At 39.2% G+C, this 26,603-nt stretch overlaps 1 protein-coding gene across 30 annotated transcripts in view; it reads left to right on the top strand.

Annotated features, from left to right (window-relative positions):
• The window catches only part of RBFOX1 (RNA binding fox-1 homolog 1), a 1,158,532-nt gene that overhangs the window by 903,656 nt on the left and 228,273 nt on the right, over window positions 1-26,603 (top strand). For 2 of the 30 annotated variants that reach the window (XM_027654837.1, XM_027654836.1), the window contains exon 2: window positions 14,244-14,465. The exons of 25 other annotated variants lie outside the window; for them this stretch is intronic. In XM_027654837.1, coding sequence (XP_027510638.1) covers window positions 14,379-14,465 — 87 coding nt within the window. In that variant the 5' untranslated portion in view covers window positions 14,244-14,378. Of the gene's footprint in view, window positions 1-11,284; window positions 11,438-14,140; window positions 14,466-26,603 lie in introns of those variants that run through there. 3 more of the 30 variants (XM_027654838.1, XM_027654850.1, XM_027654849.1) reach the window with 3 other exon arrangements.

Raw genomic sequence — 26,603 nt, 5'->3', positions numbered from 1 at the left:
GGACTAGCATGGTTTTATTAGCATAAAGAGATGCAGATCACATTATATTCCCTCTTGTTTCTTACAAATAAATAAATGAAATATAAAGGCAAAATATGTTTGCAGTAAGCAAAGCAATTTTGTATTCTTTATCTAAAATAAAAAATAATAACTTATTGAGCATCATAATTTTAAAATCAAGGTAATTTTTATTAGCAAGAATATGCTTCCATATTCTTTTGCAATACACATGAGTGATAATTTTTGAAGTTGCTTTTTTGTCTGGAAACTTTGTTTCCGAACAGCGACTGCAGGATTGGTTACTTAACTTTGTATTAATTCATATAAATTTTCTTTTCAAATAGTGGGTCAATATTGATATTACAAAAGAAAATATGTATCTACATTTGATTATAGAAGTGAAGATAAGGAAGGATGGTTTTAAAAAAAGCTCTCAAGTTTTGCTATGAGTTAGAGTATTAAATAGTGTTATGGCACATTGTCCTAGAAAAAACACACTTGGTTTGATAGTTATGGAATGGAATCTTTACTTTCCATTACTGCTTTACAAGAGGGTTGGGAGGGGGAGCAGGAAATAATTGCAGGGAATGTTTTGCAATTAAAGGGAATCCAGTTTTCCAAGGGGAATCTTAAGACCTGGTGTTGCACAGCAGGCACAGTGTTTTTAGTCTCCTTGGGTCCTTCAGAATCATAGATTCGAGCAGCTTTTGCTTCCAGAAAATGGGACTGTCCTGTCCTGGCTTTGTCACAACAGAAAATGTGGTTCCCTCTGAGCCTTCTGGAAGTCAACAATGTGGGGATCAATATTGCAGAAGTTACAGCTCCTTAATCCTGAGAGGAATTCTTTGTTTGTAGTTTGTTTTGTGGTCTGGAGGCAGATAAATACCTTCCATTCCTTTTCCTCACTGGTTTAAATATCACAGATTAATATAAGGCAGGTGCCCAGTAAATGAGGTTTCTGTTTATAGAGTACCATTGCTTTGTTTGTTTGTCCTCTATTATTTGGGTGCGTGAGTGTTTCATTGTATTTAATTATGTCTGTGAGGCACAAGACAACAGTCAACATCTGCTCTATTGTTTCCTTGGTTTACAGATAGCTTTGATGGGTTATTAAACAATCTATTTTTCAAACACAAACAGGGAAATAAGCTGCACCCACATTATGTAATTTTGTAGAGGTACATTATGTAATTAGTTGTCTAGTGTTTGCACACTAATCTTTTATTTTGGTTGAATTTATGCTATTCCATTAAAAAAATATGTGATGGTCTTTGGCAGTTTTAATTTAATAGTGAGTTTCTATTTTCTATGTGGATTGAATTGATTTTTGTCACTACTAAATTGGTATTACCACGCATTTCATGTTGAAATAATACACCTGAATTGTGAATGCTGATATAAAAATTAGAAATGTGTATTAATTTTCATTTGTAACTGAAAAGAGCTACTGACAAACTATTACTACAGAAGCATCACTAGTTAACTTGGATTATTTTTGAGTAAAAGTCAATGCTGTTACCAGAGCATCAGCTGGGGAAGGCAAGGCTCAAGGTTTTACTCTCCCAGATCTTACTCAGGGCAGAACAGTCCTTAGTACTCCCTGGACAAGAGAAGTTGTACTGTACGAGCAGGGAGATGACTCAGGAGAACTTGACTCTAGTACAAATGGATTTCTTGAGGGAAAAGTGCTTGTTTATTATCTGGTTTTAGTTTTGCTTTGCTTTGATGTACCTGTCAACTGTTTTAACTTCCTTTATGTAGCACTAATCTCCACTATGCTCTATCTGGATGCATTAAGGTAAATCACTGAAAGATTTCAACTACACAGCATGTGATTGTTTTTTTTTTTTTTGCCTCAAAATAAAATGTAGAAGAAAATGTTCCAGACACAAATGATGAACGGGTCCTAAAATTAGGCTTTCTGTGGCTTTTATCATTGCAGAAAGTCACCTATTAAAAATGTTTGAGAACATAATATTTTCACAGCTCCCAAGCTGCTGCTGCCTCCTGTTCTAGAGCTGCGGCTGGGTCTGTTTTTTACCACTGGACTTTTGAGGCCTTTGAAATGTTGGTAATGTAATGAGGTTGCCTTATGCACTAAGGTTTTCCTTTGGAATAAAGTTGTTCAAAATCCTTTTAATGTGAACTCTGCTCTGGTGAGACCCCACCTGCAGAGCTGCCTCCAGCTCTGGGGGCCCAGAAAAGGGAGGACATGGAGCTGTTGGAGAGGAGGCACCAAGATGATCAGAGGGATGAAGCATCTCTCCTGTGAGGAAAGGCTGAGAGAACTGGGATTGCTCAGCCTGGAGAACAGAAGGCTCTGAGGTGACCTAATTGTGACCTTGCAGTACCTGAAGGGGTCAACAGGAAACATGGGGTTGAGACTATTTACGAGGGCGTGGAGTGACAGGACAAGGGGGAATGGTTTTAAACTGACAGACAGTAGGTTTAGATTAGATTTTAGAAATAAGTATTTTGCTGTTAGGGTTTTGAGACCCCGGCACAGGCTGCCGAGAGAAGCTGTGGCTTCCCCATCCCTGGAAGTGTCCAAGTGGCCTTGGATGGAGCTCTGAGCAACCTGTTTTGGTGGAAGATGTCCCTGCCCACAGCAGGGACAAGATGGTCTTTAAGGTCCCTTCCAAGTCAAATCATTCTCTGATTCTGTGAACTAAACTACCCCTTGTACCTAAAGAACTTTATTCAAAGGAAAAAACTATATAATAAGCATAGTTACTTGGAAAAGTATGCGTTGTTAACAGGTAGGACTGGTGTTTCAGGAGCTTGTTGAAATGTAAATTTGTAAAATGGTAGTAATTTTTTAGCATAGATTGAGATTTCTTCACTTTTTTTTTTGTGCAAGGGCTTGCTAGAAATACTTTGCAGTCTCCCTCTTCCCTACCCATGTGCATCAGCAGCAAAAGATGTGAGCACAGAACAGGGATTTCAGATCTGTTCCTTCCAGTGTCAGTAAATGCTCCTCAGCTGATTTGAAGAATTACACTTGAAGTTTTGACTTTCCACAAACATGACAAGTGGAAACTAAACCAGGAATTTCTAACTACAGTTTCCTAAGAAACGAAGGATTGACAGGGTAATGCTGTTCAGAGAGAACTTTTGTTTTCAAGGTGTTTCCAGAAACCCACTGTGGAAGGGACAAAGAACAATGATTTTTTTTTTTTTTTCCTGTAATGTCTGTTACTAAGTCGTTTGGTAGGTTGTGTCTCTCAGGAACTGGTTATAAACAAATATATGTGTTTGTGTATGACCAAATGAACCAGGCAGGCGTCTTCAAATGCGTGCTTGGGAATGGAGCATTCCCAGGATTTTTTCTGGCATCAGGTTCAGGAATGGATTTTAATGGGTGAGATAGTCAGGATTAGAATTTCTACTGGGGTAGATCAGTTTATTGACTAAAGTTGTTATCCTTGTCTTTGTCATGCAATTAATGTTTTGTACAGTGTATGTGCATTTTCTATCATCGTTTTCTTGTATACTGTGCTTAAGAATAGTTTTAAGTGTTTATTTGCACTAAAATTGTACAGGTAGTGTGTGCCTGTTTCCTGAAGAAAATGAACTTTGAAACTGCTTTTTGAAAACTCTAAGGGAAAGCAAGTTTCAGATTGATGAAGGATGCTGAGTTAGAGGAGTCAGCATCTGATCTGTGATAGTGATGGGCACTGGTTATTCTCACAGCTTCACAAAGAATCAGGGCTATGGAGCACAAAATATTGCAGTGTTTTCTTCATATGACCTTAAAGGGCCAATTAGGGCTGAAGAGTTGAGGATAAGATATCAGGAAATTTAGCTCTTTTACCGTGAATGGGCAAACAGATCAGCAGATAACAAAAGTTGTTAGCCTGTAGTACTACATCACAAAAGCATTCAGGAAAGGAGGCTGTGAAGGAGACCTATCAATAGGGAAAAAAAAAAAAAAGAGGTAATTATAAAACCTTTGAAAATAATTTCTACAAGAATTCACTAGTCCCAGTTGCCTCATTAGTTATCCTGAAGTCTGACAGCTCTGTAGAAGCAGCTGTGTAGTGCTTTTCTGTCAATACCAGAGAGATGTTCCAATAATAGCATTTATAATCCAGATGTGCAAAACTTATGTCTGTCTTATGAACTTCCAGTGCAGTTCATGTTTGTTGAGTAACTCGAAACTGGTAGGGGATATTAAATTTCTTGTTTTTATTTATTGCTGGTGTTCAGTAACGTGTTTTAGTGTTTTACTTCTTTACTAAGCAGTATCAGATGTTTCATTTCTTCTGGTTAGGGACAAATAACTACTGAAAAAAAAATTGAGACAAGGTACAATGCTCTCAGTCAAAGAGTTTGAGTTCAGTTTCTGGTGTCTGATCCCCTTATGTTGCGTTGCAGGAGGATTGACAACATCTGAGGTCTTAGATGGAGACAACTTTCACTTTCTTATTTCTTGCAGCAATAAAAATCTTAGTAATATCCAACTAATACATTTAATATATGCTGAAGTACTGATTTCAATAAAAATAGAAATAATCCTCTTCTCTTGTCCTTCTCTGCACAAATTTGCACCAGTTTTTGGCTGGTGCTCCAAGGGCACTGACAAAAGTTGATTAAAACCTAAATGAAGGTGAGATTAAAAATCCTTTCATTATTCCCTTCAAATATTAAATGGAATTAAGCAGAAGTAAAAAAGTTGGTAAGTGGGTGACAGGAAAGGCTCTTACCATCTGGCACTGATGTAACAGTGTTATGGTTTCCTGATCTTATGTGCTTGTTCTACCCTCTTCTGTTATTCTGACCAGTAGCATGATCCATGTAGGTTTATGTTGTCCTGAGGAAGTTGAGAGATAACATTAGAAATCAAGTATTCACATGAATTCAGTATCCACTGTGTTGCTGAAGAATATTTAGGACTGGAAAGTATAACGAATAAATAGAATATTTTTTAACAGGTCTTGGGAGAGGGGAGAAAAGAAAACACATGATGTGATTCTTTAAGGTGAGATCTATTTACTATATTATGAGGACATTTTCTTAAAGCTTCACCCAGGGAATTTTGTTCTTTTACCTTGGTTCTTCTGTATACTGGCTCTTTACACAAAGGTGCCCACAGAGAGGACCAGAGCAATTCCACTGTGATTGACTCCTCTTCAGTCACAGATGCTCAGAGTATGGGCAGAAAAGATGTGGCCCATGTCAGGAAAAGGCTCCTGTGCTGTGTGAACTTTGCCTGGACAGGCCGTGCACAGCAACTGCCTCTAAGACCGAGTTTAGGTGTGGGGGTTGAATTGCTGAACATGGGATTAAGTGTGTCTCCAAACAGTTGCATTAGGAAATATCCATGAGACTGAATTGACTGCAGACATAACGTAGCAATGAAGTTTAAAAAAGCTTTATTAACTTTGTGTTATTCAGATTTGGAGGCACATTTCATATCAACTGAGCTTTCTAATGCTTTCAGCCAAAGCCTGCCTGCCTTAGATGCTCCTTGCTTGTAGCTCTTGGCTAAACTTCAGTACTTAAGAGTATTGCCAGTGTCTTGAATAGATCTGAATTATGGCTTGCATTACATCTAAGACCTTCAAGTCTTGATATTTTATCTCTGGAAAATATGAAACTTGTCAGTTGTGAACAGAAATTCCCTCTGATCCCTTTAAAGACCTGTAGGGTCTTTATTATTTTGAGGTTTGAATGGGCTGTTTCTCCAAGGCACCCTATGCTGGTTGCTGCAATCAAACCCTTGCACTTGGCATGGTAGGGTGCTTGAATGATGTATTTATACAGGCAGGAGGCAGGGTTTAATACCATCTCATGATTCACTGTGCAGTCCTATTAATATGAACTTCACTCGGGGGAATAAGTAGCTGTTACTTGTCAGCAAATCCTGAGTGTATTAAGGGGGTGAAGTTGTATTGAAAGATCCTCACAGTGATACTCTGCTGTTCCCAGGGGAAGCAAATGAAAACTGTACTTTGATGAATAATGAATGTGCTAATTGGGGTCAGGAAGAAGTCATAGCTTCCTGTGATACCGTAGTTAGAGTAGCCTGACCACGGCAATAAAGAGAGGTCGATTTGACCAGATTTGGCAATAAAAATATGTGATTATCTGTCATCTCTGTCATCTCCACACAACTAAAGCCTTATACACGGCAGTGATGGGCAGGTGGTTTATCTCTTCTACAATATAGTGTTGTATTCCTGAGATCCTCTTTTCTGCATGTTGGTTCCATAAGAACATGGCCATGAACTCACACTGAGACTGCTTGAGTGCTCAAGTATTGGCAAAAATCCTGTGTGGAATAGACAGTGATCTCTGATGGCATTGCTTGGATGTATCACTAGGATTCATTAAGAGTGGGTATTGATTACAGTCAGCCTGTTCCTGATTTGCAAGGAAGAGTATGTTTGTTGCTGCTGGTCTTTATTTGCAACTGAAAGTACCCTAAGGGGAAGATTACAGCCTGCTCTTACCTCTTGGCAAAATACATACCTAAAAAAACCATATTCCTTGGTCATCTTTTGCACAGAAAAGAGAAGAAAAAATGAAAGAGATTAAGAAAGATATATGAAATTATGATTCTAATATGTATTTTGTGGGAAAAAAAATATATATAGCCTGACACTTTATTAAATAAAGATGTATGTGATATTTATCATTTGTAAAACTGGAATATGTACGTAGATTTCAGCAGTTTGTGTAACTGTGTGATATCAAACAAGCATGAGATTTGAAAGTGTTCTATGTTTCATACAAAATTTTGTAAGCTGCTTAACTGCTTATAGATTGGAGGCTAATCTCAACTGTTTTAGAAAATGCAGATAATCTCAAGAGCAGAGCAGTGAAAGACATCTGAAGTAGCCTGGAGATGGGAGAGAGTTTGTTCTCAAAGAGGGCAACAGGGAAAATACAACAGATGTGGTACCCTGTCCAGCTGATAGGAATTATGGAATAAAAGCCAGGATGAAACTCTGTAAGAGAGGGAAAACAATGCAGTGCACTGAGGCACAGGAACCAAAGTGAAGAACTTGATAACTCATCTGCAGTGTTTGTTGTGAATAAGTACTGATGTCTGTGTGTCCAAATCAACCCTTGGTGCTTAAAGCAAGAGATTTTTCCTCTGGTTTTACAGCTAACTTTTCTGAGTGATCCAGGACAACAGGTAGCACACAGAGAAACTCCCTTCACTAATGGAATTGTACAGGCCCATGGAGCTGCCATAAAAGTGACTTGCATCACCATGTGTGTTGCCCCAGTTTTTGTAGCTTTAGGAGACTTATTTTCTGTGTGACACCTTGCAGTCTGATGTCATCTCCCTTCCTAGTGCAGTGCCCAGCACATTAAATAACTAAAGTTTCCAGATTGATCCTGCTTGAATTTTGACACAAATTCTGGCATAAAAATCGGGTTGTGATTTAGAATCTTGCTAATTGGTGTGATAGTGCAGCTGAGTCAAAAGGCACCTTGTTTGTTTTTTTTAGAGAGTAGTTGTTCACAGATTGTTGTCTGCTTTTGTGCCGTGATATGTAGGGATGATGACAGGCCCCTACATTTCTGTAGTAACCAAAGGGAAGTCCAGCCAGAGAGCATCCCTTGACTCCAGCTTTAACCTGCTTCCCCTCTCTAGCACACATTTATCTCCTCTGTAAGTGAATGTGTTTTGTGACTCACTGAAGGGTAAATCACTCTCTCTGCTGTCAGGAGACAAATACATATCTCCAGCAATCTAGTCTGAAAGAACTGAAGGTTTCCAAGGATGGAGAGGCGGGCAAGGCTTGCCTTCAGGAGTTCCTGGAAAAGTGAAGCTAAGTAGGTGTGTACCTTTGAAATGTGTGTGTTCTTTTGTATTGCTGTCAGAGATGGTGATCTCCTGTAGCAGACACAGTTCTCTTCTAAAGGAATTTACCACTGGACAGTCAGTTCATCCCCCAGTCAATGTTTCTGTGGGGGGTTCTGGCCAAGAGGAGGTTTAATGGGCTGAAAGAGAAACATTTATAAGTGTTTATAAGAAGTTTTATCTGATATCAGGCAATTTCAGGGGAAAGCATCAATGCCATTTCCAGTTTGGTTAGGAGCGGTAGGAGTGTAATATTCAAGGCAAAATGAAAAGTATTAGTTGTTCAGTTGTTGGCAGTAGGAGCTGGGGTAGGAACAGGCTGAAGTGAGCCCATGGGAGGTGATGACAAGTACTGTATAGCTGCTGAGGTAGCAAAAGGATGTGTTTTGGGGCAATGCAAGGAGCAAAATGAGAAGTGATCTTTGTCTAAGCATTCCAAAAGAAATGCAAAGTAAACATGCCATTCTTTAACCAGTGAGATACTAGAGCGCAGTGCACGCTACTGACAACAAAAAAGAAAGTTTCAGGTTACTTAAAGAAGAGAAAAAGGATTGGCTGTGTACTCAGACACCAACATTTGCTGCAGTGTTGCACTTCAAATGTTATAAGACCAATCGGCCTACAAGGTGAAAGCCTTGATTTTTCTAGAGCTATGAATAGTTTCCAAAATATGTTTCTGAAGTTTTTGTGTGAAGTGATTCTCTCTGAAGTTCTCATAGTCAGTAAGACTGTAACTATTTACCTTTATGCATCTTTGAAATCTCAAAAATTGCCATCATTTTATATTTAGAAGAAAAAGGGAATAGTTGAACTTCAGTAGTGTCTGATTAAAAACTAGCAGCAGGTCAAAATGAACCTGGCTGATTCTTTCAGTGTGCTCCCAAGAGCTAACGTAATTGTTAAATGCTAATGTAGTTTTTAAATAGAAACTTTAAGTTCTGAAGAAAAATGTATTAAGTCCTAATCTGCTGTATCCCACAAGTGTTCCACATACTTGAAAATGATGGTTTCTCTAAGTTGTAAACAGTTTCTATATCCTTACATATCTCTATCTTTTATCTATATCCTTATATCAATATTCTATTCACTAATATAAAGAGAGATGCTTGGTAAACTCCAGAAACTCTGACTTCATCCACCACACTTGTATCAGTATGAGATCAGTAGATATCTCTGATTTGTATAGGTGATATTTTCTACTTTAAAAGTCACTAAAACATGCTGTATGTCAGTTCTGCTGTGATGTGTGATAGGAACTGGCTGAGGAATTCATACCTGGCTGGAAAAGCTCCTACACATACTTCAAACTTTGCTTAGGAGGATGGAACAGGGGAGGAGGATGCCCCCAGCTGAGGGCAGGGGTCAAGTCTGGATAGTGCTTCTGAGCACTTGAAGAGCCTTTGGTCCTAAATGGCTTTTGCAGAAAGGTGGAAATAATCTTTGGAAGACAAGTAGTAGGAGTTATAAGTGTCACCAGTTGTGCTGGGGAGGGTGGGGGGAAATGTGCAGACCAAGTTTTTCTGTCTATCAGTATTTCATTTAATGCCTGGGTCTGCTTAGCTCAGGCACTGCTAATCAATGGCAACTCACCTTCTCTTTCAAAGCATGTGTGCTGCTGGTGTCTGCTAATACTTTTTTAGAGACAGCAATCTAAAGTTGCTGTGGATGAGGGAAATTATCAGGAGACTTGGAAACTAATCTGTCCTTTCAGTTTTGGGTTTTCCTTTACCAGAAAACCACTGGGAAACCTTAGAGAAAATGGAGAATAGGAAAGGTGGCCAGAAATAAGAGGCTTGAAGAAGAACTTAAAAGAAACAAATATGACATAGCATAGAGAGGGTGCCAAAGTGGTACCTGAATTATTTATGATCTGAGAGATGGGAAAGTTACGCCAGTGTTGGAAGGAAGTAGAAATTATTTGAAGTTCATTGGTGTCGTTGAGCATTTGCAAGAACTGTTGTGGTATTTTGAACTAGATACAGGCATTAAGAAGAATTAATTATTTGGCAGAAAGATGGTCTAAATAGATTACTTCTGTCAAAATCTGATTAGAGCATACATCATTGATTGGCTGATGACTGCATTGCAGGGATCTGCCTTTTCCAGGCATTGTGGCCCCAGGGAAGTTGCTAAAGTCTTTTTTTTTTTCCTTCCCTTGAACCACAGCAAAACCTAAGCATCTGCTTCTGCTTGGGGAAGTATTTTGGTCATTGTCTAATGTGCCATTTACATGTTCTATGCAGGTGGGATCAAAACCTTGACCTTTCTTGCATCATTTTCATTTTTCTTATTCTGCCCGAATGTGTAGCTCAGTTTTCAGGCATAATTCTGGCTTTATTTCTGTCTCTGTGCATCCCTACTGTACAGCAGTCTCCATTTCCTTTCCATTTTAAATGACTTCTTAGCAAGTCTTCAATAAAATTAATATTAGAGCACCACTGTCAGTAACTTGAATTCTGTGCTAAAACAGAAGATTGTTGTATTAGACTGCTGGGCCTGAAATACTTCTATATTTTGTGACCTTCTACTGCTACCTTAACTTGCTTAACCTACGCTCTCCACCGTTAAAACCAGCTTTTCTTAAATAATACCTACCTTTTAGCAAAATTGTGCAGCAATGAAACAAATAAGATGGCACATTTTATTTGTGCAAACTAGTGTTCATCTATTTTTCTCATTCTTTCCTCCTCTCTCATTTTTGAAATCAATTTTCAATTGCAGAAAATACATGAAAATTTTTAATTAAATAGAAACAAACCAGGTTTTGGGCTGGAAAACCCAAAATTGGAAACCAAGGGCTGAAGGCAATGTGGCCTGCATTAGCACACTGAAAATGGCTTAGCATGTCTTTTTTTTTTTTTTTCCTACCAACATTATAATTTTCTAGAATGTAATGGAATTGAAAGCTATATAGTTGTTTAAAATAGATGATCTCCCCTTTTCCACCTACACATAACTTAATTTTTTTGCAGGGAGTAGGAATCCTGGAGTGGGCAGGAAGTACGTGCTGTCACCCCCCCTGTGGCTTCAGGCAGGTGATGGATGTACTGTGTCCTGACCATTCTGGCTTTGTCCTACCAAAAATGTTTAGGTCTGTGCTTAACCTTTACCATGCTAAAATAAAACAGACCTATCAGCTTATTTGTTTATTTGAACACCATTCTGGCTCATTCTCTGAGTTCTCAGCACTCTTTGTGTTCAAATTTCATATATTCACTCTCTGAGTTCTCAGCGCTCTTTACGCTCAAATTTCACGTGTTCAATATGTTCTTGCCAAACTGGAGTGACCATTACTGGTGAACTGCAAAATAACCCAAATTTCCTTTTTTGTGTGACTGGGAGGCAGGACACAAATGTGTTGGTATAAAGTGGTGAAGCTGCTGCAGTTGCACTGGTGAGTTCAGAGCTTGGCACGGGGCAGGGACACGAGTAAAGCTCTGTTTGTACCTCTGTGCTTCTGGTTCACAGAGGTCTGTGAGAACTTAGGTAGCTGGTGCACACATGGGACATCCTCAGAGAGCCCCCCAGAGAGTCAGAGCTTGGCTTTGGAGTGCCATACTGCCAGACTTCTAGAAGTTGTTATAGTGAGGCAAGCAAAACAGCCTTACCTTAAAACAGGTAACTACCGTTTGTTTTTCAAGTTTATTTTTCTGTGTTACAATCTGCAATGTAGAAATTATAAATGCTTTTTAGACATTGGATGTTTTCATTGTTCTTGAATGTTTATGCTGCTTGCAAAGGACTGGAAGGGTCCTCCTGGGAGTTGCTGAGTTCAGACTACTATTGGCATCATATAATTGCCTGTTATAAGCCACCCTTTTTTGTTACTGTGTTTTGTTCTAGACCCTCATTAACCAAGACCAAAATACTTAAAAAAAACCAAACCCAAAAACAAACCCTTGAAAAAAAATATTTTCAGCCTAAATTTATTCATAACAAGGTTTTTCTTGATTTTTAGAGTGTCAGGATTGTCCTTAGCTTAAACAGTCCCTTCCTCCTACTGTTTTCTTCCCTGTTCACAGATTGTTTTGGTGGGATAAACAAATCCACCTCAGGTTCCTGTTGCAGCATAGTTGTTCCATTCCCCTGAATACAAAGAGGAATTTCTCTACAGCTATTGTGTTTGAATTTGACTTTTTTGTTTGTTTTTTTTTAAATGTGAATGAAGGAAACTGTATGCTAGTGGGAGAACCTCTAAGAAATCAGGAAATTAATTGAGACGTAAAATTAATTAAGAAATACTTCTAATTTGCATCACACTAGCAGCTCAGATTCTTTAAACAGAAGCAGTGAGATCCTGCTTTTCTTCCTCCTGAGTTTAGAGCTGCAGTTTCTGTTATTAGCAGAATCATGATCTTGTGTTCTGTACTATTGAATTTCATCCCATTTCTATTAATGCAGCCCATAAGGTTTAGCAGTTCTTTCTATGTAATATTCTTATCCTTTTCAGTCTTGACAGTACCTTCCAAGTTTGTGTCATCAGGAAATTTCATCAGCGTGTTGCCTTGTGCCAGAATAATTAAAGAAAATGTGAAAGAAAAAAAAAAAATCTGTCCCAAAACAGATCACAGAAAAGCTTCCCTTAAGCTTGTGCTTCCCTATACAAGTCTTCTCCTTTAGGTTTTCTAACATCTTATCAAATACATACCTGCTGAAACAAAAAAACCTGCTAGGGATTTTACAGAGCAATTTAACAGTCTTATTTATGTCAGTTGTCCCACTGGAGTCATTTGAGTAAAGCTTGCAGTATCCATTTTATAATCTCCATTCCTGGGTGAAAGAAATCTTTCTCTTCAAATGCAGCTCAGTCTGCTAGATGAAACAATTAGGCGGTAGTTAAAATGAAGTTGTGGGGTTTTTTTTAAGAAATTAAATACTTTTAGGTGAGTTGTCACTGCAAGTGGCTTTCTCATATATACCTTTTGTTTATATATTTGTGTGAAAGCTCATGACTCGTTTTGTATCGGAATTGATGAAAACCATTTGAAAAAATCCACGATGTGTCAGCCCTACTGCACTCTTAATAATTAAACTGCAAGGTTCTCAATAAGAAAAGAACAAGAAATCAGATTTACACCTGAGCACAGTGAGATAACCAGTGTGACCAGCGTTATCCCCAGCAGAAAAGTGAAGTGATTCTGTAACGGGAGATGGAGTTGGGTAAACATCACTCCATCATGTGACAATCGCTGTCCTCACTGGCAGGGTCTCCAGAGAGCATCCCAGAGGGTCACAATTCAACAGCTAAAGTTAGAAATGGTCGAAGGCTGAGAGAAGCAAGGGCCAGCCTGCAGCTGCTGAGGTAGATTTGTGACTCCTGCACCACGGCTGCCGTGATACATGAGAATCAATTACTGGGAACCTTTCACGATGGTCAGAATGTGACATTAAATAATTGAGTATCACATCAAATCTTGTCTGCAATTAGTTATCTGGAAAAGTAATTATGCAACAAAATCAAGGAGCTGAAATTAGTGGTGTGAAGCACCCTGGTTATTCGAAGACTGTAGGAGAAGATTTTTTTGTGTTTTTGTGTTTTTTTTTTTCTTGTAACATGAAGTTGTAAGTACCTAAGTAATTCCTTGTTGAAATAAAAAACTAGTCTTGCTCAACTGTAATTCTTGTCATTAGCCATATCTGCAATCGAAGATGCATTCCATGTGAAACAGGTGTTAATGACTGAGTTTGTTTTGTCTAAAGTAAGAATTAGCTGTGGAAGAGAATGTCTTGCAAGTAGTATGTTTAAAATCAAACCTGTTTTCCTTAGGGAGGAAAACAACCTAAATTTCACTCTTTTTGTCTCTTACATTCTTAGTGTAAGTTGAATTGGAGGACGGATTTCAAGTACTCTATTGGGCAAATTTGGTCTTTTTAAAATAGTTATATCAATGTAACAACATAGATGTTGTGAAAGGTTAGAAAAGCCGTTAAGATATAATTTACACTTGTAGAAGTAGTTAGCTTGTATCAGTTAGCTCAAATATTCAAAACAAACAAGGAAAATGCAATTAATCAAAACAGGGTATGTACCCACTGTGACAGACTTAAGTTTAAACACTCACATGAATATTGTTTAACAGCTTATAAATTCAGGGAAATGTTTACTTATGCAATCGTGATAAACCTGATTATTTTTAAAATGGCTTCTAATAGTAACTGTTGTCATGTATATGCCAGAACTGATAGGAAAATTAATTCTAATTAGTGGACCTGTGTACAGAATTTGATCTCTATATGTGTAGTACTTGAAAATCTGAACTGATAAAGAGTAGTAGGCTTAGTCATGTTACTTAAGCTGGTCCCAAAATAGCACCTTCCTTTTTTGGTAGAGTTAGGTTTGCAGCTGTTGTCTCTATCTGTTGTCTCTGAAGAAAATTTTAACATTTAAGAGTTGCTGACGTCAATTTTTTTCTTTTTTTTACAGCTGATGTGGGCTTTGCCCCTGACAGAAGTTATTTGGTTCTAGCTCTGAGTTTGGAAGAAGTTGGTATATAGATTTTCCCCTAACTTTCAATTGATGTGTTTAGCTTTAGTTGGGAGTAATACTATCACTTAAACCATGTTGTCGTCTCAAGGAGTTTTGCTACATCCCTATGGAGTGCCCATGATTCTGCCGGCAGCACCATACTTCGCTGGACTTGTTCAGGTAATGCAAGGCCGCTTCCAACAAGCAACTTAACTCTAGTGCACTTAGAGCAATAATTGGAATTTTTATGGTTGAGAAAGCAAACACTTTTAATACAGGCAAAAGCTCTCATGTAGTCAGTGGGAAGACAGTAGGAAATCAAAAAGATGGATCACCCTAATCTGTGTATTGACATCTCTCATGGCTGAATAAATGGTGTAGTTGAGCTATATTTGCTTGTATTGATTTGTCTGCTGTTTAACATTCATGCCTTTGCTTCACAAGGTTGACCACAGGGCAGAGGATTTGCTATCCATTCCAGGTTTCTGAGGGAGTCAGCATTCCCACGGCAGGTCATAAGACAAAGTAACTTACCATGATGTGTTTAGGTTAAGTGTTTTAGCACAGCAAATAGGAATAGTGTTAAATGTGCATTAATTCGTATGTTATGCGTCACACAGGGTTTGTGGTTTTGTGTGTATAGAAAAATATCACCTGCACAGAATATTTATACACATTCCATTAATTCTTTTGAACCCTTGAAGTGTAAGATCTTGCTACAGGGCAAGAGTTCTGTGTTCTAGGAGTTAACCGGCAATTACTAGATTGTTGTTGTTGTTGTGTTGTCTGCTTTTGATTTGATTTTATTTTTATCAAAAAGTGGTGCTACTGAAGTTTCTGCTATTGGACTTAGGATTTTTAATAGATTGTGTAGATGCTAATTAAGCAAAAAGTATCCTGTTGTTTGCATTATTGGAAGACATCAAGAAAGAATTCAAATAACATTTCCAAGCATTGACAAAGTGGAAGGAAAGGTACCTTGTGACCGTAGGTAGATATTATGCATTAACAGGGTCAAGACATGAGGGCTTTTCTGTGCTGTGCTAGTGATGAGTCAAATGAACTGTGAGGAAGAGGGAAATTTTCATTATGCTCCTCTACTGCAGCATTTTGCTGGCAGAGAGGGACAATCACAGCATGAAACAGGTGGTTTTCCATACAGGTCCCTTCAGTAATCAAAGACTGTGAGTTATGATCTTCACTTCAGGCTTGATATCAGACACATAGATCTAAAATAGAAATATAGCATTGCACAGTGGCCACTCTCAGCTGTTGAAAACCTGTGCCTTCTGAGGTGTGCAAGCTGGTGCTATTTTTTGTGCAGTGAGACATGGGAGCACATCTGAACACATCAAGCAGGCCTTGATATCCATTAGAATTTGGGGGTGAAGGTCGGACACTGGAGCTCAGTCAGCCCCTGTGCCATCCTGTCCAATAAATAATTACAAGCAAATCGTGCCTTTCACTCTATGCTGATTGATGTTGAAATTGCTTTTGAAAGTTCTCATAAGTTCCTGTTATAGATTAAGTGCCGGTGTAGGAAAAATAACTGCACCCAACTGAAATGGGTGAATGTAATCAGGTTTAATGGACTCGAGAGCTTGTTGGGAATTAAATAACTATTGATTTGTTGGAAAGTTGCTGTCATTACAAAATGCCACTCTGGACGCATTATCCAAGCAGATAGATTAGAAGAAAGGGCCCTTTGAAAATTGGGGATGCCTTATTTCAGTCTTTTTCCTTTTCTTTCTTTCCTTAGAAAGATATATCCAGGCCTGTTCTACTCCTTTAGCATAGATCTAAAATAGTCAAGCAATAAGAACTGTTAAACAACCAAAAAAAATAGATATGTTTACAGGTGCAGTTGGAAAGTGTACATCATGTGGATACTTCTCAAGTCTCTTGTCTTCTCTCTCTCTCTCTCTCTCTGATGTCAAACCTGAAAATTGCATTTTAGAAAGAAAGCAGATATTTGAGTTATTGTCTTAGTGAGCAAATTACAGCATTAAATGGCTTGACTGCTTTTTCCCCCTAAGTTTTTAATTACATTGTTAGTATCTCTGGTCAGCTTATGACACTAGAATGGTTATTGTTTGTCTCTTAGAGTAAACCTAAGTATCCAAAATAAATAATGCAAAGGACACCTGATAGGCATATTTATATCATCCTCTTCTAAGCAGTAATTACATAACATTCAGTACTTTAATGGAAATTTTTGTTCAAAAAAATATGCCTTGATAAACTGATTATGCAAATGGGTTTTTTTCTGGGTTGCAGGTTGAAATCACAACCTTGAAGTATTTTTGAATATGAGGCAGTTTTAACATTTTATGGGCTTGTAAGAATGCAGTTTGTTTACTTGCACAGATTTCTACAGAAAATAGATGTATTTCTAATTTGAGATTCCTCGTGATTTCCAATTGGTTATATTCCTAGATTGCATATGAAAACAGTGTAGAGTATTGCTTAGAGATTTGGGGGACTGCTTTGGGGTTTTGTTATGTTTTGTGTTGCATGACTGAGCAAGAGAGAGCTCAGATCTCCGTGGAGGAATGTTAATCTTCAGAGGTTCTGCACCTTGAGGAGCTGCATATTATTTTCCTTAGTGCTGTGCATGTGCAACCTGTTCCAGCCTCTCCTCCTAAACTGATCAGTAAACTCTGTCATACATCCTCTGCTTGCTTTTGTCCCCCCGGCTTGTTATGGACTCCTGGGATGTGTGAGCCCTGGGATGAACAAAAAAAGGGCAGATACCATGGGTACATCTCTGAAAACACCTTATATGAGCAACAATATGCATTTTCCCAGTTCCATGTGTTCTATTAAGGAGCTTTGTTTTCCTCTTACTGAGATCATATGTTTGAGTGAGATGGTGAAAAAGGAAATACATGTGTTCTTGGAGAGAGAAGGTCCAGGGCTACTGAGGTGTTCAACTATAACTTGCAAAAACTAACTTGCAAACTTAGTTTTATTTTCCAATAACTAAATGTACCCTAAAAAAACCTTATTAGAATGATGGTGCTGTTATTGCCTCTGATGTATTAACGCATTTTTAAATGAGAAAATGTTCTTTTCCTCTTCCTTGCTTCTCCTGAGTGAAACTGTAGGAGTAAAAAAAAAAAAAATCACATGAAAGTACAAATGATGCATAAATAGCATGATGCCTCATGTGGGTGGGGAGATGTTTTCTGCCTTGGCACAGAGGATGTCCTGGTGGCTTCATGGGCTGTCACAGGACCCGAACGGGCTCTGCAGTGCAACCCCTGTGTGTGCTGTGGGCAGCAAGGCCTCCGCTGGGGCAAAACTATCCTGCTGTTTGTCCTGGCAAGGGAGGTAAAAAAAATGTCATCCAGGATTGTGTCAATCCAGTGAAAGGCTTCTTATCCTGACCTTGGTTCCCATCCCAGTTCTGTCATTTGATTCCCAAGGGGGAGCCCGTATGTCCGGATGAGCGGGGAAGTCACTGGGGTGTCCATGGAAAAGGTCCATGTGCACTGGCCAGGGTGTGGGAGCATGGCCCTGCTGCCAGGAGGAGTGGCTGTGTGTGCTCCTCCACCATCTCATGTGTTCTCAGGGTAAACCTGAAACCAAGATCCATTTATTTATCATTAAAATTACAAAGTGCAGCATCGAAAAAACTGTCTCACAATTCATCGAATATTGTGTTTTGTTAAATAATAACTTAAAGGTCTCCACATCTTCTATGGCTCTGAGTGGTTCAGGCATATAAAATCTCTGCAATTGCTCTGGTTACTTGGAGTGTTAGGTTTATGATAAAATATTTTAAAAACACATGAGCAATATATAACACTCTAATAATGGATGCTAAATTATTTATTACATGGCTGGTTTGAGTGGTTCAATTTCCATTTAGCAGAGAAAAAGGAGTTCATAGGCATTATTATAAAAATTATTGAAGTTGAAGTTTTCTCAGACTTTTCAGTAAACTGGAAAGTTCTAAATAGTCAGACACTTCTATTTAATACAGAATGTGCTACTTAAATATAAAGATGATAAAGATGGGATTATATTTGAATATGGTCAGTAATTTTTAAAGTATACTTTTATTTTAACATAGTGACCAGAAAAGCTCTAAGAGTTCTGGAGGTTTAATGTTTTTATTGTTAAAGATTTCAACCAGCTAAGCTAAAACCTTTTCATTTGCTTGTTTATCTATGTGGTGGTGAAGGGGAGGGTGGAGAAAAAAGTAGGAAATGGAAAGCTGTTGAGGTAACTATTTCAATAAACAGGGAATTTCTGTGCTTTTAAATACATCATTCTTAAGTTTAAATTATTCTTAAGATATTTATATTTTTTTTTCCGTGCATCTGATTTTCCGTAACCAGTTAACTAGTGTGTTGAACTGACAGCTGAAAATGTGGTAATCTGGAGACAGCTCCATTTTATTTTAGGGCTGAGAGAATTACTTAAAATATGCTGTGAAAAGTAGTGGTGCAAACTTATCACGGTGCCATCACTGTACCCATCTGGAAAATCCTTGGTTTGCTGCTGTGTTGGGAAGTGCTAGCAGGGAGTGTATGCAGAATATTTGCAGATGCTGCTGTGTGAGGCTACCTGCAAAAATCACACTTGCTTTCTGGCAATCCAGTCTTGGAAAATGCCATGGATTTGTTGTGACACTTTGCACGAAAAAGCTTTTGTAATTTAGCAGGTTTTATTTGAATAATGCATTTGAAATAGCAGTGATGAGAGGTTTTAATTTTTCCTTCCCGTGTTGCCTGAAGTGGTGTATAGTTGTTTCTGTTGGGTTTAGATTATGATCTAGTGGAATGCAGTGTGTAATTTCTGTTTACATTGGCTGAATTGCCTCTTTGAAGTGCAGTAAGTAGATGATTTACCTTAGATGCAGATTTATTCTGGCTTGATTGTGTTGTTCTGTCTTTGCAAGTGATAAGGGTCTCTTATTACTAGTACTGTACTCCCAGTGCTTTGTGAGTGGAGGTTGAATATGTTTTACTACTGCAATCACTTTTCATCTGAATGTGTATCTTGTTTTGGTTTTGAGGGAGTATATCTAACATTTCTTCTCTGCCTGAGACTTGCTAAGTGTTTTCTCCCTTCTGTATCAGAAGAGCCTTTAACAGATGTAAAGTGGTGGTATTAGTGATGAATGTAGTCTGTGTTACTTTGATAAATGAAGATTTTTGTAAGCAATGTTTAAATCTCTGGAAATCATGGAATCATAGACTCGTTTCTTGGAAAAGAGCTTTAAGATCATCAAGTCTGACTCTTAACCCAGCACTACCAAGTCCACCATTAATTCATGTCCTTAAGTGCCACATCTATGCTTAATTTTTAATTTACCCTTTTTAAATACCTCCAGGGATGATGACTCAACCGTTTCCCTGGGCAGCCTCTTCCAATGCCTGACAACCACTTCCAATTTGAGTCTCCCTTGGTGCAACTTGAGGCCATTTCCTCTTGTCTTGTTACTCTAGAGCAGAGTCTGACCCCCACCTGGCTCCAACCTCCTCTCAGGCGTTTGTAGAGAGAGGGAAGGTCTGCCCTCAGCCTCCTTTTCTCCAGGTGGAGCCCCCCCAGCTGCTCCTCATCACACTTGTGCTCCAGACCCTTCCCCAGCTCCATTGCCCCTCTCTGGACATGATCCAGCCCCTCAATGTCTTTCTTGTCGTGAGGGGCCCAAAGCTGCTCCCAGGATTGAAGATGCCTCAGCAGTGCCCAGCACAGGGGACAGTCACTGCCCTGGTCCTGTGGCCACACTATTTCTGATCCAAGCCAGGTGCCATTGGCCTCTTGCCCCCCTGGGCACACTTTGGGCTCATGTTCAGCCACTGTCACCGGCACCCCCAAGTCCTTTCACTGCAGCCACTCTGCCCCAGCCTGGAGCTGCAGGGGGTGGTTGTGACCCAACCCAGCACTTGACCTCATACAGTGGCCTCGACCCATTGATCCAGCCTGTCCAGATCCCTCTGCAGAGCCTTCCTGCCCTCCAGCAGGTGGACATTCCCACCCTACTCAGTCATCCACAGACTTCCTGAGGGTGCATTTGATCCCCTTGTCCAGATCATGGATAATGATGTCAGACAGAGCTGAACCCAGTACTGAGCCCTGGAGAATTCCACCTGGGAGCATCCCCAGCTGGATGGAGCTCCAGGCACCACCACCCTCTGGGCCCACTCGTCCAGCCAGTTTGTTACCCAGTGAAGAGCACACCCATCCAAGCAATGAGCATCCAGTTCCTCCAGGGGAATGCTGTGGGAAACCGTGTCAAAGGCTTTTCTGAAGTCTAGGCAGAGATCCACAACCTTGCCCTCATCCATTAAGGAGGTCACCCAGGGTCAGTCACATAGGACATGCCTTTCTTAACCCGATGTTGGCTGGGCCTGACTGCTTCACTGTCCTGTGTGTGCCTCAGGATGGCACTCCAGGTGATCTGTTCCATACCACTGCAGATTTAATTGTTTTTCCTTCTGATACATGGATCAAGCAGTGGAGCCAAGATGCCACACTGGTGAAACCTGTCACCTGATCAAGAGGCTGCAGACAGCTTGAAACTATTTGGTTATTGATGCTGCAAGAGTTTTTCTTTTAACCTGCCTTTGTTTCTTGCCAATAAGTGCAGAGATATCATAAAATACCCGGTGAGTGAACCTACAGGAGCAAGAGGGAGGGGCAATGACATGGAATGTCTTTCCCACTGAACAAAAAGTCAATTTTAGTAAGAAGGATAGCCTATGTAAATCCTTTTAGTTCACCTAAGAAACAAGTGGCTATTGTGGCCTCCCATCTAATTTTGTCTCACTAGCCTTTGTTTCAGAAATTAGAGGGTGACATAATTTGGATGAGTCAGGCAACACTGCATTACCTCTTGTTCTGTCAGCTGGGTCAATGTTGTCTTAGAGTCAGGGTTGTTTTTTTTTTTTTCTTTCTGAGTTCAGCAAAAAAAAAGGCAAAATATTTCATCTGACACCCAACAGACAGAATTTTTTTCCTTTTCCACTTTTGCATGTAATACCAGTATTAGTGAATTCCAGAAATGATGATCTATAATTACGGTCAATACTTTGTGTGTTGGAGAATACACTTCAGTGGAGTGTTTCAGTATGGGAAGAACTGGGTAATTTTTTGACTGCAGCTTTTGCAGAGGTTTTTAAGTGGAATAAATACAAGGTTATTTGAATTTGCATGAACACAATAATTTCCACAGATAAAATAACCTTCATTAGGGTAAATTCTGTTTATTTGTTCATCCTGTAAATAAGAGAAAGCCTTTAAAATTTGGATTCTCTGTAAGGGCAGATTGTTTAATTTGGCTTCCCCAGCTAGAAGCCAGTGAGCTGATAGGACTGTTTCTGAGGATCTGGAATTTCAGCTGACTTTTTTTTTTCTTTTCTGACTCATGCATAATCATCAGTAATAAAAGTTCTGATGGCCAGATTATGACAGGAGATACAACTTTGAAGTTCTTTTGCTTTCATTGGAATGATTCACGACTGATATAAAAATATGCTTGTACATCTAAATATAGAACAATCATTTTAATGGAGTTGGCTTGAATATTTCACCTATTTACCCTCTGAAAAATTATCCTGTGTTGCATGAGCTAACATTAGAAACCCAGTTAAAATACATCTTTTGGCCTGTCTGCTTGCTTGCTTTTTTTAACTGGGGTGTGCAGGTAACTGTTTGCTCAGACCTGGTTTCAAACAGGGTGTTGTAAAAACATACAAAATGTCTGTTTCAGTAGATCAGGGTGTGGAAAAAAAATATAGTGAGGACCTCGTAATTTCAGATATAAATACTTCCATCTGAAGTAGTTGGGTTTGAACTGCATTTGAACTGCACTAAGAGTGATGGAACCACACCTGGCAGATATTTGCCAGCCAGGTATCACAGCTGGCTTAAATTTATGAGCATCCAAAGGGTTCACAGATAATTTGAAAAAATCGGGGGTATTTTTACATGTAGTGACAGATCATGAACACTGTAAATAGATAATAGGAAATCGATCCAGGTAAATTTTAGGTGTCAGAGCTTCTAACTGTGTTCCACAAGATTCAGGTTATTGTAGATTAGGGTAAATTCTGATATCCTGGTTCCTTTTCTTTCTCTAGTGGCCAGAGTTCCATGAGTTAGATGGCTTGGAGGATGACTTAATCTTCTAATTCTGATGAGTTTATTAAATCAGTAAAGAATGTAATTTTTTTTTTTTAATCTGCATGCTGTTTTATTGCTGATCAAGCTGAGAAGAAAGAAAAAGTCTCTTGCCTGTATATTCAAGAGTCAGAAGGGTTCCTAGTCTGCCTTTTAAGATTTTATTTGAGGCTTTGAATTAAATAAAACATGGCACATTTCACTGAAATGTTATTCAGACAGTATTGGAAAATATCCTTCTGTAAAAGCAACTTATTCCTTATTAAAATAAAGCTAAAAGTACTCAAAGCACTGAACTGATCTGAACTATGCTGATTTTTTTATTGATTTTTTTTTTTAATTCCGAGAGATTAAAAGTATGATGAGGTGCTTTATTATCCCAAGGCTTTTTCCTCTTATAGAGCTGGAAATGCACTTTTGTTATGTCTCTGTCCTTTGCCATATTATTTCAAAAGCGTGTACTGCCCTCCTGTAATAATGCTAATTAGTAGCATTTAAATATCGTGGAGGAGAAAATGGTGGGTTGTTACTATATTGGTTTACTATGAGAAATGTTTATGGCACCTTGTTTTCTTTATACCATTTTAATATATAGCAAATTCAATCAAATTCATCTCCAGCCATCTTAGACATTTAAGCTTCAAAACATCCACCCCAGGCAAGAGTGTGCCTGCCAAAATGCAAATACATGGGTTTCTCTGAGAGTTACCAGCAACTGTGCAGGTACACATCAGCTGTCTTTATTTTCCCTGACAGTGGGACTGAATATAAGCATGTTTCAAACACTCTGAGCACAAATCATGTTGACATTTGAAACCCAAACAGAGGAAAAAAAGGGAATTTCCAAACATTTTATTTCCATTCTCGAGAAAATCTTAGAACTGTATTAAATCACAACCTAAGCATGGGTGAGTATTCCAGAGAGAGTAATAGCAGGTTTAAAAAACCCCACCATCAGGCTTTTTAAAAGCTATAACCATGTAGTTGGTTAAAAGCAAGAAAGATGACATTTAGCTGAGAGATAAAAGGTGACTGGAGGTGAGGGAAAGCAGGTTCTTCCTGCATTTGTGAATGATCCTGTAGGTAATAATACAGAGTGAGTCATTCTTCATTTCCCCACTAGCCTCAGAGGGATGCTGACTTCAGTGAATTAGCAAACCTGAGAAGTCCTTCCTCACTCCCCAGGGATGACTTTTCCCTGGCAGTGCAGCCCAGGGAATGGGGCTCAGCCCGGGGAATGGGGCTCAGCTCGGGGAATGGGGCTCAGCCCAGGGAATGGGGCTCGGCCCAGGGAATGGGGCTCAGCTCTGGGAATGGGGGTCAGCCCAGGGAATGGGGCTCGGCTCGGGGAATGGGGCTCATCTCGGGGAATGGGGCTCAGTTCGGGGAATGGGGCTCAGTTCGGGGAATGGGGCTCATCTCGGGGAATGGGGCTCAGGGAATGGGGCTCATCTCGGGGAATGGGGCTCAGCTCGGGGAATGGGGCTCAGGGAATGGGGCTCGGCTCGGGGAATGGGGCTCAGCCCGGGGAATGGGGCTCAGCTCAGGGAATGGGGCTCAGCTCAGCTGGGTGCTGAACCGGGCATATAAAACAGGACCTGCTTCAGATTTCTGAAAAAGTTTGAAGGTTTTTATGCTCTATGCAAAATGGTTCCTTATTCCCTAAGTGTTGGATATTTTTATGTGCGCAGGGTTTGGGTTTATCTTATTTTTGTGAGAGTGGGTTTGGTGTTGGACCAACTTTTCAGTATCTTTTTATTTGTTCTCTAAAGTATTAGATCTTACCTGTGCAAAAAAAGATAATAGAGATACATTTTTAATATTTTGAGAAATACAGAACAGCCTATTCTATTTTTGCTAGTTTTTCTTTCTCTTTGACTTGGATTTGTTCTGAAAAACATTATTTGAATAAAATTTTTTAAAAAAATTTGATCTTGCTAACATCTGAGGTACAGAGAAAAAGTAAACCTCTGCAATTGTATTCCAATGCCCTGTTAGAATGAAAATACTTTCATTTCAAGTATTTAGAGCTATTAGAATAACAGAATAAAACAGAATGGAAGAGGATGCTGATTATTTGTATACAAAATAGAAAATTCAAATTCTTAATAAAGTCATGAGGATCATTAACAGAATCTCAAAAATTTGATTCTATACAGGCTGGGCCATACTTGAGAAGGTCTAATCCTCAGAATCTGAAATAATTTGTATTTTCTTATGCTTTTGTAGCAACTAATTACTATGAAGGGGTTTAGAAGTCGGTGGTACCTGGGGACTGTCCTGTATTGGAAAACTGTCTCTGGAGGTCCATGCTGCAGAGTGTGGGTTCACTGCTTCATCTCCTTCCAGGGAATGTTCCTTTCAGAAGTGCAGCAATCTTTTCTACCTTGTCCTGAGATGGAACAAGGAGAATGAACAATCTAACGTGTTCTGTTGTGACAAGTCACGCAAGAGTCTGTTCTGAGTTGAACATGGAAAACAGCACAAGCTTTCCTTTCACTGAGGGAAATTAAATGCAATTGGAGCAGTCCTCCTTCTGGAACAGAGGAAGAAATTACGCTTTTAATTATTACTTTTTTTAAAATCTTGTATCCAGACAGGAGGCACTACCTTTTTTTTTTTCCCTCTACTCTCTTTTTTGGCCTTGTAGTGTTTAAAACCAGGATAAAGAGAACTTGAAATCTTGAAACTCTCTTAACCTGTATGTGACCAACTCTTAAAAATCCACCTTCCATGTTGTCTTTGTCTTCTCTTTCCGTTTAAAACATAAATCTCCCTCTCACCTTTTACCACCCAGACACAAGAGGATTTAAGGTTAACCTGGAACACAGCAGCTGGGGTTAGGCCCAGTTCTTAAAAGACCAGCCAGTCTTTGGCAAATTGCTCCTCCTACTTGATTCCCTCATCAACTCCATTCTGATGTTTCCCTTTCATTTTAGAAAATTGTGCACTTGCAGAAATCACTCGCTGTAGTTCCATGTTTGTTTATTCATTCAGAATCTTAAATATAAAATGAAGGCAAGTACTGTGTGAAAGGGCTTATTTCTGAACGCTTCTTAAGGTTACCTGAAACTGTTGATGGCTCCAAGAAATTTTTCAGAACTGATTGTCCCGTAGGAAAAGGAAACAGATGGATTGGTTTCATTATAGCACTGGTCAGTGTGTGCTGGGAAACTGCCTTCCCTGGCTCCTGGGGTGACTTATTTTGGAGGCAGAAGTTGTTAAAGCCCACTCGAGCCTTTTGAACACTGCTGGTACAGGAAATGAAATCCATCCGTCGCGGGATGAGATTCTCCAAGTCCCATTTTTAGGTGACACACTGCGGTGGATTGGAGGGAGTAGATGGTCTTTTTACTGCAGGAGTGAATGGTTTCGTTTTTATGCCTTCCTCCATGAAGGAACAGTTAAAATCAGGCACAGGGAAGTGTAACAGATGTTCATACACATTTCCCATCTGAAAGTGCCTTCCGCTGGCCAAGATGATTGTTAGGCACAATTAAGCCCAGTATATACATCCTGTACTGTAAGCCAAGTTTCCTGAATATGTTCCCAACAGGGAAGCACAGGTTTGGAAAGAAGGAAGTTTATATGAACTTTCATCTGCAGTAGATTTTTGAGAGTCACTGTGTAAAAGGCACAGGAGACCTGAGTGACAGCTCAACCTGTGCCCCATGCACTGCTCTGTGTCTTTAAGGCACAGCTATGCTATATACAACTATATCTTTAAGAGACAATTTCAATCCATGAGCAAATTTTCTATGCATTTCAAGGATGCTAATGCTTGAAATCTGATTTTTGAGAGGCATTTGGTGTAATGTTGCCAACTGACTTAAAAAGCTCGTGATATTATGCCTTGTAATGTTCCACATTCTGTGTAATTGTCACTGTAATCAGCTTTATGATGGCAACTCTTCGTGATGACTACAGGGATATATTTTTTGCATATTATGTCTGAAATGTGAGGTACTTTTTGATTTCAGAGGCATACTGGTAGTGAAGGGAGGAAGGCACTGCAGGCTTTTGAAATCATGGATAAAATGTTTATGCAGAGAGTGGAATTTGTCATTTCCAGTGATGTGATAGCATCTACTGTTGAAAAAAATGCTGAGAACCAAATGCTCTTATATTTTGTGATTTGTATTGTAATTGAACACATTATAGTTGGCCATTCTGGGAAAGCAT

Source organism: Corapipo altera, unplaced genomic scaffold, assembly GCF_003945725.1.
Source record: "Corapipo altera isolate COAL_440 unplaced genomic scaffold, ASM394572v1 98, whole genome shotgun sequence".
NCBI lineage: Eukaryota > Metazoa > Chordata > Aves > Passeriformes > Pipridae > Corapipo > Corapipo altera.
The sequence above is the reverse complement of the archived record's forward strand: the minus strand, read 5'-3'. Positions and strand labels throughout refer to the sequence as shown.